At 40.0% G+C, this 15,610-nt stretch overlaps 1 protein-coding gene across 1 annotated transcript in view; it reads left to right on the top strand.

The window, feature by feature from the left end:
• Positions 1 to 1,447: 1,447 nt before the first annotated feature.
• The window catches only part of LOC120514744 (cell wall protein DAN4-like), a 49,857-nt gene continuing 35,694 nt past the window's right edge, over positions 1,448 to 15,610 (top strand). Inside the window, exons 1-2 of the mRNA XM_039735273.1 lie at positions 1,448 to 1,878; positions 2,495 to 2,691. Coding sequence (XP_039591207.1) covers positions 1,750 to 1,878; positions 2,495 to 2,691 — 326 coding nt within the window. The 5' untranslated portion in view covers positions 1,448 to 1,749. The remainder of the gene's footprint in view (positions 1,879 to 2,494; positions 2,692 to 15,610) is intronic.

The raw sequence follows: 15,610 nt of genomic DNA, 5'->3' as shown, positions 1-15,610 counted from the left end.
GCTGAAGGCCGCGATCAAAGCATCCTGGGCTTCCATAACACCTCAGCAGTGCCACAGGCTGATCGCCTCCATGCCACGCCGCATTGATGCAGTCATTCATGCCAAAGGAGCCCCAACCAAGGATTGAGTGCATACATGGACAGACGTTTCAGTAGGCTAACATTTCTGTATTAAAAATATTTTTTTTATCGGTCTTATGTAATATTCTAATTTTCTGACATGCTGAATTTTGAGTTTTCATTACCTGTAGGCCACAATCAGCAAAATGAAAAGAAAAAAATGCTTGAAATATATCACTTTGTGTGTAATGAATCTACATCATGTATGAGTTTCACTTTTTAAACTGAATTACTGAACTAAATGAACTTTTCGATTAGATTCTAATTTATTGAGATGCACTTGTATATAATAAAACAAACAGTAACCCTCTAAACACACATGAGAACGTCTGGCATAGATACTGGAGAACTGCTGCAATCAATAGCAGGGCTTGATGTGACAGGAAGATGGTCAGACCTGATAATTTTACAAGGAACCACACAACCCAGTAAAGAACCAGTGCCACTGAAGACCCAGGATTTTTAAGAATGCTATACTGCAATACTTTACATTAGATTAGATTAGATAACTTTATTGATTCAGATTTATGCAGCAATAGAAAAATAAAAAACAAAGATACACTTGCAGGACCAATAAGCCAGATAATAAATCAATCAATCAATAAATATTGTGCAGAAATTTCAAAATTGTCTGATTAGCAGCAGGTAGAAAAGAACCCCAGTGGTGCCTCAGGACAATCAGTCAATCAATCGGTCAATCCAAATATGCTGCATATAATTGCTGTAGGGTGGCACAAGTAGTAGAGCTGCTGCCTCACAGTATGGAGACCTTAGGACACACACACACACACACACCAGGGACAATTTAGGATCGCCAATGCACCTAACCTGCATGTCTCTGGAGCACCAGAGGAAACCCAACGCAGACACAGGGAGAACATGCAAACTCCACGCAGGGAGGACCCGGTAAGGAACCCAGGTCTCCTTACTGCGAGGCAGCAGCACTAACACTGCGCCACCATGCCGCCCTGGTTTGATTGTCAATTAAGTGTAAATGTTGTATAAACCTGGTGTTTAAAGAATTCGTGGTCTCCCCAATATAACTCATTACACAAGTCTTATACACTGAAGTTTAGCTCTTGGAATTATAAACAGGCCATCATTTGAAGATCTAAGATTACAATTTGGAGTGTAAGGTGAAAAGCATTCTGAAATATAGGAGGGAGCGAGATTATTTAAGGCTTTGTAAGCCTTATTATAAAGTCAATTCTAAATGGCACTGGTAGCCAATGTAGTGGCATCAAAACTGGAGAGATGTGCTCGGATATTTATTTCGCAGTGAAAACAGCATTAAATCATTAAATAAAATAATAATCATTTATTGTATTTATATAGCGCCTTTCCCATTCACCATAATCCCGCACACCATATACACTTTGGAGTGTTCATTTAACATTTACATCGTTGTTGTGTTGACATCAGCTATCTCGTTTATAATCTCTGCTCTTAACCTAAGCACTTTGCACATTAATGTTCTCCTGGCTCTTTCAGGAACATCAACTTCTCTGAGGAATGAGGAAGTGATTTTTCCTAGAGTTTTTTTTTTGGGGGGGGTGGTCATCATTAGCATGTAAGAAACTATAAAAGCAAACCGAGAACGAAAGCAAAATAATAAAACAAGCTACGGAAGATGTCAGCAGCCGGCATGCTGGTGCTCCTCGTGCCATGGAGTGTCTTCTCCATGGGACTGTCACTCAGCCTGCAGGGTGGGCTCATGACATTCACGCCGAAAGGGATGTATCCGGATGGCACATATCGGGTATGCTCAGAGAGACGCAAATTTAAATAATTTAACGTATCGATAAAGTCGCAGTTTAAAATCTTGTTCGCCATTTACGTTTATGTCAGGCTCAGTGGTGTCTCCGAGGGTAGCGATCTGCACTGGCAATCGGAAGGTTGCCGGTTCGAATCCCGTAAATGCGCTTTGTTGGGCCTTAACCTGCAATTGTTCCGTATGACTAATCTGCATCCAGCCTTGCATGTGGGCCCTCCAACTTGCAGGGGGTTGATGGCAGAATTGGCACTCCAGCCAATATAAATACCTCACACTGGTTCCATTCCATCTGTTACATGGCTGCACTCAGGTCCTAATCTGGGATCCTGAGTTGGTTTGTCGTGTGGTGGGTGCGGCAATCCGCTGTATCAGTACGTGCTCCTAACCGCTCTCTCTAGAAATATAGAATAAAGAAGCTTAAAAAGGCCGGGCTGAAAGATGACATATTTAAGTTACAGTACTTGCTATTAGAAGAATGCTGATTTGAATTGTTCTATTTCAGTCTTTTATCAGAAATACCATCATGCATACGTTTAATTTTGCAAGTACAACGTGTATATAACAAACGCACCATGCACGTGTCTGTTATTTTTAACTGCAGGTTGATTTTCGATACAAAGAATCTTACCGAAATTACTGCCATCAAGAGTTTTCCTGGGACTGCAGCAGCGGGGACTGCGGCTACACGAGAGAACTCCGATACGGGCAGATAGACAGCAGCCCACTGGGGGACTCCTGGTGCCAGGCTGAAGGCTTCATGTCGAGAAGTGTCCCCGGTGACAAGCCGTTTGATCTGAGGTAGGTGAATTATTTTACATTTAAATTGTCAAAAGGTTTTGAAAAATTATGAATTATGGGAGATTTGCAAGACGCGCAAACAAGCAGCTGCAGCCAGGACAGTTTTAACTTCCAACTGATCCGCGCACTTCTGACACTGTGAAGCCCGTATGTTGCTGCAGCCTACTGGAGACACGCCCCTCGTGCGCTAGTATGTTGACATTCACATTCGTCTCTCTTGTCAATTTCAGGCCCGTGATGGACTCATGAGCTTTGAATATTTGTATTGCACATTTCAGAAACTTGTAACCTATTGAGGACGATCTGTACCCAAACCAAGTCACCATGTAGAATGAGTGTGTCTATTATTATTATTATTATTATTATTATTATTATTATTATTATTATTATTGTTGTTGTGACGTTCTGTCGAATAAACACACTCAGCAACCTCTTGTCCGGGGGAGTCTTCCAAATGCCGTCTGGCTTTTTATTGGATATGCCGCGATATAAACGGTGCTCTACCGCCGCCCGTTGTCTGGGGGGTCACGGGGAAACCTTAAAAATAACAAAAATAACCCGCTTTCGTCCTATCTACCTCTTGCCTGGTCTCTCACTGTTCACTTCCTTCTCAACCTGATGCCGTCTTTCTTTCGCTCCAGCAACAACAACCACTTCCAACCACCCCTCCCCTTTCCTCCACATACCGTTAATTAACCCGGATCCCTGTCACTCAATTCTCTCTCTAGGGAGGTGTCCCAAACCCTTACAAAAAGTGTTCCCCCAAGACTCCACCTCAACACTGATTCCGCTCCCCACAGCCCATACTGTGGCAAGACACGTCACATTATTATTATTGAAGTATCTGGAAATGTAATGCATAATAAGAAAATAATAATTCTTTGCATGTATATAGCGGTTTTTCAAAATCACAATGACGATCACATTTTAATATATAAAACATAACATAAAACATAAGAACTAGATACCAAACAATACAGCAAATAGTACAATACGCCATAAATTATACAGGTGGAAACCCGTTATAACGGAATTCACGGCACCATAAAAAAATATACCGTTATGACGGAAATGTCGTTATAAGGAATATGAGTAAAATACGTGTAACCGGGGTAGCCGGCGATTCGCGATATCTAACGGGTCGGCGCAAGGACAACCCCATAGCTGCTCTGCTGCCTCTGATAAACCAAAAGCAAAGTAACTGGTTGCCATCAGCAGGATCAGGCTTACAGCATATCAAGCTTGTCGCACGATGTTTAGATCATTTAACACCGGACTTTGACCTACACTTCCTCGCACTCTCCTGGTCGCCGCTGTTGTTCTTCAAATCTGAAGTTGGGAGCTAAAGCAGGACGTTTGCCCTCGTTTGGCGGCACCTATCTCGTGTACTTGAATGCTGAACAGTTTCAATTTTAAATGAAATATTGACACTCACTGTTCCTGCCTTCTCCATACAGTAATAATAACGTACCTGTATTTTCCTCAGAAATCTGGACTCACCGTTCTGTCTCTCGTGCAACTCTGTGACTCAAGCTTCACAATACTTGTAATCAGGACCGGATTAAGATCCTTAGATGCCCTAAGCACTAAGTAATTCAAAATATTTAAACAACAGCAAACTAGAAAATAACATTTTATTTTATTATCGAAAATTCGAAATTAAACAAAACATACTTATAGTAAGAAGGAAAATTATATTTATTTTGTATGCTTCATTTTATTTTTATCTTAATAATTTTCTCCTACTTTTTTTCCTTGCAAACTCTTTGATTAGATCTTCATAATCAATCTTACGTAACACATCTGCTTCTATACAAAATAGAGATAAGGCAAAAAGGAACTGACAAGTGGGGCGGCACGGTGGCGCAGTGGTAGCGCTGCTGCCTCGCAGTTAGGGGACCCGGGTTCGGATGGATGGATGGATGGATGGATGGAACTGACAAGTGCCGTATGAAGGATTGTATAAATTCGACAGGAAGCAGAAAAAAGAATTATCCGTAAACTACATTATGTAAAAGTGAAAATCGTTCAGCTGATTACTATTGGATAAAAGTATTGATAACTTTTTTTCTAAGAAAGATTTAGTTACACAATTTTCAGAGAATATTCTTTTAACCTTATATTAAGAATGTGTGTAAAAGGTTTGCTAAATAATCAACGCAAAAGCCATAAATAAATCAAATAATAAAAATGGTAAAAATCCATGACAGTTAAAGTCGTACGGCAATGTAATGCTTAGAGCGGATATATGCATTAAAAACTGCAAAACTGCCGCCTCCATGTCTTAAACCGAACGACTTTAATTGTTATAGTACCTAGGGGTCGTGAAAATTGTCGTATCAAAATGAGACTTGGACCAAAATTTTCGTAAAAATCTCAGTTTTTGATGAAGCAAACCAAATTCTAAAATATCAGCGCTGATTTTGTTCCAGCTTTTTAAAAATTTTTTACATCTCATATTTAAGAATGTTTTAGGTCTCAAAGTGACTACAAAGTGGCCTAAATGGCTACAAATATTAATTTTATCTGCAATTATTCTAAGGACAAATTATCCAATCTCCTGCCAAAACCTATAGAAATTGACTTTAACCCCAAAATTGATTTAAAAATGTATTTTGCGCGGCACCGCTTTTCGATAAAGATCTAATCGCGTTTTTATCATTACTTGAAGAGAAAATGGCACCCGAAATTTTACAAATTTTAACGTTTGGGGTCGATTTTAAAGGTTTGGTTTTTTTTTTTTTAAATGTATGGTTTTCATTTTGACATGAAAACTGTAGATTTACCAATTTGATTATTTAATTTATTTATGGCTTTTGTGTCAATTTAGCAAATCTATTTACACATATTCTTAGTACAAGATTTGAAGAATATTGTGTGAAAAGTTTGTTAATAAATCTTTATTACTAAAAAAGTTATAAACAATTTTATCCAATAGTAATCAGCTGTACGATTTTCAGTTTTACATAATGTAAATGAATTTAAAAATATCCGAATTAAATAGACTTACCGGAATATTTTTTCCTCAAACTGGGACGATTTTTTGTTTTTGCTTAAAACAGAACATATCGCTTTCTACGCACTAGAAATTTATTTTGTTAAATAACAGATGATTCACGAAACATAACAATTACATGATAAGCATTTTAATCAACTATTAACTATTATTTAAAAATATAAAAACATATTGTTTTGAATCAAATTATTTTCACACTATTTTGACATAACATGGCATTTAAGGGAATCACCATGAAACGGGAATTCCCCATCGTAGATGGCACCAGTATGCAGAACGCACTGTGTAAGGCACCATCTACGAACAGTGACGGCATAGGGAGGTACAGGAAGGTATTATTCATTTTTCATTAAATTTTGAAAATGGCTATAAATGTAATTAATTTAATAATTTATGTGATAAATTCGGCCATGAAAAATGTTTGTGGTGCCTTCTTTACCCTTGATGCCCTAAGCATGTGCTTACTTTGTTTATATGGTTAATCCAGCACTGCTTGTAATAGAGCCGTAGCGTGCATGGTGCAAACTATGCAAGGGCGCCTATCGGCAATGTGGCTGTTTTGGGTTAAAAAGAAGGAAAAAAAATATCAAATACATTAATATCCCCGAAAATTACTAAAATGTTTATAAATATCCCCCTTTACATTTTAGGGTTTTGTACATAAATTAAGGGGTGGCGCAGTGCAGCGCTGCTGCCTCGCAGTAAGCAGACCTCTGTTCGCTTCCCAGATCCTCCCAGCGTGGAGTTTGCATGATCTCCCCGTGTCTGCGTGGGTTTCTTTCGGGTGCTCCGCTTTCCTCCCACAGTCCAAAGACATGCAGGTTAGGTGCATTGGCGATACTACTGTAAATTGTCCCGTGTGTGTGTATGCCCTGCGGTTGACTGGCGCCCTGCTCGGGGTTTGTTCCTGCCTTGTGCCCTGTGTTGGCTGGGATTGGCTTAGAATATATCGGGTTGGACAATGACTGAGTGTAAATAACTTAAACACTGAAATGTGTTTATATTGTCTTTTACAATCACAGCCATCACTCTTTCTAAACTGGCTACTTGTGCTGAGTACAGGGGTGTTGCCGAGAATTGGGGGTAAGCAAACCCACCGTTCACCGGTATATGTGTTGTTTGTGGGGCAATGTTGTGCATGAACGAGTTCAAAAAAGTGCGTTCATCGAACAAGCTCATTTTCTAAGATTGATGAACTTAATGTAACGTACTTGCAAATGAAGAACTTGAAGGTGAGCTAGTTCAGTTTTAGGTGCACATTCTGGATCTGGTTTACGTCCCGATTAAACGTTTGGCCTTATCCTGTAATGTAGCTGTGGAGCCGAATCCGAATACGTAATTCGGATAAGCACAAATAGTGGATTTTTACGAGTACTTATTTTGTACGATTTTTTTTGCCATTAATTTGTATTATGAAAAATAATCAGATGCAATAGGCACTATCTGTGTCTGCCTGCTTGTGCTTAAGCTGCACCTCCGTTGACACGAGCACGCGGTGAAACTCCGCTTTCGCTTTTAGGAAAACGTTGGACTTCACGAGACCAATTTATATTTTTCTCGATGGATATGCAATATGCGAATTTTGACCGGCAGCGTAATCGGTTAGTTCACCTACATGCTGGCTCCAAAGTCACCATTTGTGTCACACGGTTGGAAATAGAGCAGTAATTTCTATGGATACTTGCATCTATTTAATTTCTTTTTTGACCGGGAGAATATTAGCATATATGGTTACACGTGTTTGTTGCTGGGTATAACTCAATAAAGTGTTTTTAAATAAAAAGCCTTCATAAATATTGTATTTTATTCAAGAATATTGCAATAGCCTATAAGGCACGAAAAATGGAAAAAAGTAAACTCATGGGTGGGTGGCACGGTGGCGCAGTGGTAGCGCTGCTGCCTCGCAGTAAAGTGACCAGGGTTTGCTTCCCGGGTTCTCCCTGCAAGGAGTTTCCATGTTCTCCGAGTGTCTGCGTGGGTTTCTTCCGGGTAATCCGGTTTCCTCCCACAGTCCAAAGATATGCAGGTCTAAATTGCATTCCTAAATTGTCCTTAGTGCGTGTGTCTGTGTGTGTGTGTGCGTGTACCCTGCGGTGGGCTTGCGCACTGCCCGGGGATTTGTTCCTGCAGCCTTGCGCCCTGTGCTGGCTGGGATTGGCTCCAGCAGACCCCCGTGACCCTGTGTTAAGGTATAGCGGGTTGGATAATGACTGACTGACTGGCTAAACTCATGGGTCATTTATTCTCACTCCTTAAAAAAATACAAAATGAACTGAACATGATAGTTCAAAATTGAAATGGTGAACTGTGAACGTGAATGTATTCTTTTCAATCTGCATGAACTAAACTTTAATCAAGTTCTTATAAGGTGTGAATCTGTGAAACTGGTGTCAAGCCATATATTCTAAACTAATGAGACAATACATCACTTTACCTGATATGGAAGAGGCACGGCATTTTTCGCAGCGCAATTATACGTCACACCAAATACCTCAGGTGTATGGTGACAATCGACGGCTCACATATCTATACTCGTGCACCAAGTGAAGTGTATCAGGCTGGACATCTATTGTTCTGCAGGCGGTTGTTGACGACAGATTAATGATCAGGGCCATTTGTGTTGGGTCACCAGGGATACTGTAATATTTCGCCACATGACATTTGTAATGTCATGCGACCTAAATGCGTAAAAAACGTTTCCATTGTAGAATTATTGCTTTGCATTAGAGTGTATGCATTATTTTTGCGAATCTTGAGAGTTTTTGTCGAAATTCACGTGTTTCCATTATCCTTTTTTTTTTTCTTTGTAATTTCAAAATGCGCATAAATGAGGTTAACATGGAAATGCGGCTGGTTTCTTTTGGTCTATCAAGAAAGAGACCGCTTGGGTTTTCCGATACAGTAAAATAATAAGCAGGGTATTAAGTATTTTTTGTACCGGATTATTATCTTCTGTGGCCATTTTTTAAAAAACGATCGTTATACTTACATTTACATTTCGCTAAAACATGATGTCGTCCTGGCTATTTTTGTTTGTTTGGTATTGGCTATAACAGGATTTGACCCGTATTTTGTCCACTGTTTCTGCTGCTAAAAAGACAATAGACAGGAGCGGACTGGGTCTCAAAACCGGCGCGGGCATCCTTCAACGATTGAGGTGACTGACGAGGTCGACCCACTCGGCTCATTATTCATTGTAATTTTCTTAAAATTTGTGATGAGTACGCGGCTCGCTACTTGCTATGAGCCTATGATAGGAACTCTATCTAAACTTTAATCTGTGCACTGTTGTTTAGACAACTTAAAATTTGACGACATGCTTAGAAATAAAATTTAATGAAAAATAAAAATTTAGGAACACGGCTTTTACGTTATTAGAGTACATGTCAAATCTTAACAATTAACTAAATGTTCTGTCCTAATATGAAAAATTTCAATGCTGTGCTTTATAACTTTATTGTATCATACTAACAATCGCAGCTAAAAAACACTAATTATCACTCATGCCGACGACCAGAGAACAATATAATACAAAATACATAGTCTAAACTAATTATTAGTACCGAAGAATTTAAATACTAGATATGAGACAAATAAATTGCATTAATTTATATGCTAACCAAAATGTAGCGGCATCGAAACAGAAATCGTCATAAAGACAGTTTTGTCAAAATTTGTCGCTGCGACATTGTGTCCTGAGAACAAAAACAACTTGACGACGTAATACAGTATATTATATAGGACTATATAAATCGCAATACCGGACAGATAATGCTTAGTAGTTTAGAAAATTAATTTAAATATCAAACAGTAATCAGTGCAAATTTCTTGAAATGGCCGGCCCATGACCAGATCAGAGTCCGCGGCCCATCGGGCAGTGCTCAAATGCCCGGTGGGCTAGTCTGCCCCTGACAATATAACATTATTCATTTTATTAATCAACGGTTTCCTTAATAGGAATTGAATAAACCGTGGAACTTGTATAATCAGTCACGCCATGGGATTCTTTCACTTTGTGGTTTGACATTTTACGCATTAATATTATTGTATACAGTCTGTACTATATGTCGTGTCTTTACTCATTAATGCCTATCAAGATATAATGCACATTCTCCTGTCTAATAATCTTATCACACTATAGACTTAGAAAAGAAAAGCTGCTGCACTTCTTTAATTTTAAATGGACCTCACAGTTCAGAAACAGTTTCATCCCAAGAACTATAAACACACTCAATCAATTGCTCCTTTTAGAACTGTTTGGACTTATAAGTACAATCACCCCACAGTAAACTTGCACTATAGTTATAATATTGCACAGCCTGAGCCACTTTATAAAGTGCTTATTTACATATGATGACGATATCATTTTAAGATGAAATGCAGCAAAATATGTTTTTTGTATTATACAGATAAAACTTTAACTTCATTTAAATAATCTATATTCTTCACTGGGACTGGCGTGAAGGATTGAATAATTAAACATGTACTATGAAGATATTTCAATGTTCTTTAAACATTTTGAAGAATCGGCGCTCTAAGCTTACAGAAGGCTTAATGTCTATTACAGAGCTGATTGTGTGGCAATCGGTTACTTGGAGAAAGAAAAGTAAGGACTGCAGAGACAGCCACGCCAATATATATTGAATAAAACACAGAAAGAGAAAATAACAACACAGCTAAAAATGCAGCGGCAAATTTCGGCAAAACTTAAATGCTTGTGTCATGAGCATGAGGCGGCTATGCAGTGTCTGCAAAGGACGTGGCCATCCACTGTGCATAAGATACCATATTGACATTGGCGGGCGAAAGGGGCCATGGATTCTTTGTCTGCCCAGGGCCGCCACGAGCCTACAGCCACCTGTCTCATGGCCTGGAACCCCTGCAGATTTTATTTTTTCTCCAGCCGTCTGGAGTTTTTTTTTTATTTTTTTCTGTCCTCCCTGACCATCGGACCTTACTCTTATTCTATGTTAATTAGTGTTCTCTTATTTTAATTCTTACTTTGTCTTTTTTTTCTCTTTCTTCATCATGTAAAGCTCTTTGAGCTACATTATTTGTATGAAAATGTGCTATATAAATAAATGTTGTTGCAAACTATGGTAGTAGTGATATGGGAAGCACAGTGGCACTCTATCTATCTATCTATCTGTCTATCTATCTATCTGTCATATAGTACTTATCATATCTATCTATCTAATATACTTTATAGTGCCTTTCATATCTATCTATCTATCTAAAATATTTTATAGTGCCTTTCATATCTATCTATTTATTTATCTATCTATCTAAAGAAGAACATTCATATAATAATAAGACTTAATGACCAACCCCCTCCAAAGCCCACCTTATTAACCCCCCATCATCTATTATGTAGTGTCTATCATGTGTATCTATCTATCCATCCATCCATCCATTTTCTAACCCGCTGAATCCGAATACAGGGTCACGGGGGTCTGCTGGAGCCAATCCCAGCTAACACAGGGCACAAGGCAGGAACCAACCCTGGGCAGGGTGCCAACCCACCGCAGGACACACACAAACACACCCACACACCAAGCACACCCTAGGGCCAATTTAGAATCGCCAATCCACCTAACCTGCATGTCTTTGGATTGTGGGAGGAAACCGGAGCGCCCAGAGGAAACCCACGCAGACACGAGGAGAACATGCAAACTCCACGCAGGGAGGACCTGGGAAGCGAACCCGGGTCTCCTAACTGCGAGGCAGCAGCGCTACCACTGCGCCACCGTGCCGCCTCTATCTATCCATCCATCAATTATATAGTGCCTTTCTATCTATTAAATAGTGCCTTTCATCTGTCTATCTACCTATTAAATAGTGCCTTTCATATATCCATCTATCTATCATTTAATTACATAGTGCCTTTCATCTATCTATCTATCTATCTATCTATCTATCTATCTATCTATCTATCTATCTATCTATCTATCTATCTATCTATCTATCTATCTATTAATTATATAATGCCTTTCATCCATCTATCTATCAATTATATAATGACTTTCATCTGTCTATCTATTAATTATATAGTGCCTTTTATCTATCTATCTATCTATCTATCTATCCATTTCCCAACCCGCTGAATCTGAACACAGGGTCACGGGGGTCTGCTGGAGCCAATCCCAGCCAACACAGGTCACAAGGCAGGAACCAATCCCAGGCAGGGTGCCAACCCACCGTATCTATCTATCTATCTATCTATCTATCTATCTATCTATCTATCTATCTATCTATCTATCTATCTATCTATCTATCTATCTATCTATCTATGTCCATGTGCTTTGGTTTCCTCCCACAGTTCAAAGATATGCAGATTAGCTCCGATTGGCATTGCTAAACCTCTGTGTGTGTTTGTGTGTGTGTGTGTGTGTGTGTTAACCCTCTGATGTCCTTCTCTCCTGTCCAAGTGTTATTCCTTACATATCTGATGCTTGCTGTAAAGGCTCCAGCATCCTCAGTGACTCTGCTCCAGATCAGGTTGGTTTTGGAAATGGACTGTTGGATGCATGGATGGATGGTGTATGCACGAAAAATGTGACGTGACTGATGTTAATATGGGAAAATGTTAAATTTAATATTAAATATTGTTGAAATTAATTGCAGAGAAAACATTGCTGTTATTTTTAGTTAATTATTTTTTCTGAAATCTGAAAAACAGAAAAATCTGCCTTTTGCAGTTAGTTCCCCCCAAAGAAAGAAAAGGCTAACAGTGACTAAAAGCCAGAAGTCTGCATGACCATCATCATCAAGTCCTTCTGTAAGAACCTAAATACAAAGAGGACTGTTTCATTTATTTTAGGTAGAATGCCCAAAAGGGGCTGGGCGGTCTCGTGGCCTGGAACCCTTGCAGATTTTATGTTTTTTTCTCTCTATCCGTCTGGAGATTATTTTGTTTTTTTCTGTCCTCCTGGCCATCGGACCATACTTTTATTCTATGTTATTTAATGTTAACTGATTAAAATTTTTTACTATGTCTTTAATTTTTCTATTCTTCATTATGTAAAGCACTTTGAGCTACATTTCTTGTATGAAAATGTGCTATATAAATAAATGTTGTTGTTGTTGTATTTTGTGATTGGACACTCAGGAAAACAGCCTCAGAAGAATCAGCAAAGATATGAAATAAAAACAATATTATATGGTGCTTTCCACCGATAGGGAATAACAAAACCAATATTTTAAAATAGCAGTTACTGTATGTAATAATGATGCAAGGACAATGGGGTTATTTATGATCTTTTTAGAGTACATAAAGGTCTTTATATTTACTAACTCAGTGTACTTTGGGGTAATTTTTCTTGTTCTATGCCAAAATTATGAAAGTGTGTTAGAAAACCATAGAAAGCACCCATTGTCAAAATACCTGAACACAATCAAGTCTTTCTTTCTTTCTTTCTTTCTTTCTTTCTTTCTTTCTTTGAGTAGTGAGTGGACAGAGCCTTGAGTGTGGGCGTGGGAGCGGGTGATGATTTGTCTCCTTTCCCGTTCTTTCTTAATTTCACAGATTGTTACCTTTACTGTATTCTTTTTGTTACCTCTGTGAGGGTTTGAGCACTGAATGTCCTGAGGGTGGCCAGGATGGCTTCCTCGGAGAGTGCCGGTTCCCGCAGGAAACATTTTAGCGTCACTTACTCGCCGACGTGTTGTTAAGGTTGCCCCTGACTTTTCGTGCGTATTGGCGGTGGGTCAGGTAGTGGGGCTGTGAACACATCGTTCTCCATCAGTGTGTTTTTCGACTCCACTTAGTTGGTAAATGTGTTTCTGGAGGAGGGCTGAGTTATCCGTGATTCCCTTGTATCAGTTTTGCCGCTATCTGCTCCAGCTGAAAAAGATCACCTTATCAGATGTCCCACCTTTTCTTTCTAATGCGCCTCTGGATAAAGAACTGGGTAGGTATGGTCAGGTGGTGTCAAAAATTAAACAGATTCCATTGGGTTGTAAAGATCCTCGTTTAAAACACGTTGTTTCCTTTCGAAGACAAGTGCTGATGATCCCAAGGGAGATGAATAAAAAACTTAATGTAGCCGTAAGGTTAGAGTGCACAACTTTGAATGTATCATTTTTGTTTCGTCAGCACCCATGAATTGTTTTAAGTGTGGCAGCCCAGGACGTGCAGGCAAAAAGCTGTCCAGAGAGTACTGATGAAGATACTGAACAGGGTACCGAAAGGTCCGAGTGTGGAATGACCCGGTGCCATGCGTTACAGGCTGAAAGGTGGCGCTGGCAGCGGCACCTTCAGCCGGCATTCCTGAGAAAGGTGAAGGGAGCACGCAGGCGAGGGATTGGAAGGAAAGCCAGGGGAAAATGATAAACATGAAATCATAGAACAGCAAGAAAAAGTTACCGGAGAAGTTGCGCTAGCTAGTAATGAGGAACAAAAAAAACCACAAATCGAGTTTGCGTGTGCAAGTAGGCTTATCGGCTATAGAGAGCGTGTGCGGGTGAGGTGGACATGGCGTCCACAGAGCAAGATGAAAGGTTTTAAGTTCCCACTGTATCAAAGAGAGTCAGAGTCTGTAGCAAAGAAAACGCCCAACTCAAAACTTTTCAGCTCAAGGGGAGTTAGTGCTGGAGTCAGAAGACCTCTTTCCTCCAGAGAGTGGTGATGATGAAAGGGCTTTCACTGACTCCATCCATCCATTTTCCAACCCGCTGAATCCGAACACAGGGTCACGGGGGTCTGCTGGAGCCAGTCCCTGCCAACACAGGGCACAAGGCAGGAACCAATCCTGGGCAGGGTGCCAACCAACCATAGGGCACACATAAACACACCAAGCACACACTAGGGCCAAGTTAGAGTCGCCAATCCACCTAACCTGCATGTCTTTGGGAGGAAACCCACACAGACACGGGGAGAACATGCAAACTCCACGCAGGGAGGACCCGGGAAGCAAACCCGGGTCTCCTAACTGCGAGGCAGCAGCGCTGCCCACTGCGCCACCGGCTTTCACTGACTCGTCCCTTCTTTTAGAAGGGAGTCAGGAAATGGAAGACAGAGAAAAGTACGGCTTCTCATGGATATGGTCCTTAGCAGAAGCGAAGGTGTTGTAATCCAGGAGATTTTTTTTTTCCTGATGCCGACTTCTTCCTCAGTTCAGTAAAATCACTTTAGAAAAGACGCACAGGAATCGATGTGTTTACATAATAAGAGGGCTATCGCCTTAAAAGTCTGGCCACAAAACTGAGGGTTTATAGCTAATAAGGACGCATGATGGAGCTGGCAGTCCCTTTTCTTTCTCTCCGATTATATGTTGTCTGCTGTTAGGACTGGGACGTTCAATGTCAGGAATGAGGCAACCAGGGTTCATAAGAGAGAAGCTCCTGGCAGTGGCTTTTCTGACGCACAGGAATGCCAGTTTAGAGTGTCAATGGATGAGGGCCTGGGGCGGAGACGTATATTTTAGCCATGGCACGAATCAACATCAACAACAACAACATTTGTTTGTATAGCACATTTTCATACAAACAATGGAGCTCAAGGTACTTTACAAGATGAAGAAAGAAAAAAATATAAAAATTAGACAATACTAAGTAATACAGAATAAAGTAAGGTCCGATGGCCCGGGAGGACAGAAAAAACAAACTAAAAAAAAACTCCAAAGGGCTGGAGAAAAAAAAAAAATCTGCAGGGGTTCCGAGGCTACAAGACCACCAAGCCCCCACTGGGCATTCTTCCTAACATCAATGATCTCAATCAGTCCTCATGGTTTTCAGGCTTCAAATGGAAGAATTAGACGATGATGATGATGATGTGGACCTCTGGCCTTCAATCCATCAATGTAGGGACATCACAGTGCTTGTGAGGGTTCAGGTCGCCACCATAGAAAACCAGAAAGAGAACAGCAGAGAAAGTAGGGGTTAGTACGGATTGTGGAGCCATGG

This window comes from Polypterus senegalus, chromosome 1 (genome assembly GCF_016835505.1).
Source record: "Polypterus senegalus isolate Bchr_013 chromosome 1, ASM1683550v1, whole genome shotgun sequence".
Taxonomy (NCBI): Eukaryota; Metazoa; Chordata; class Cladistia; order Polypteriformes; family Polypteridae; genus Polypterus; species Polypterus senegalus.
This window is presented reverse-complemented; position numbering and strand designations above follow the sequence as displayed.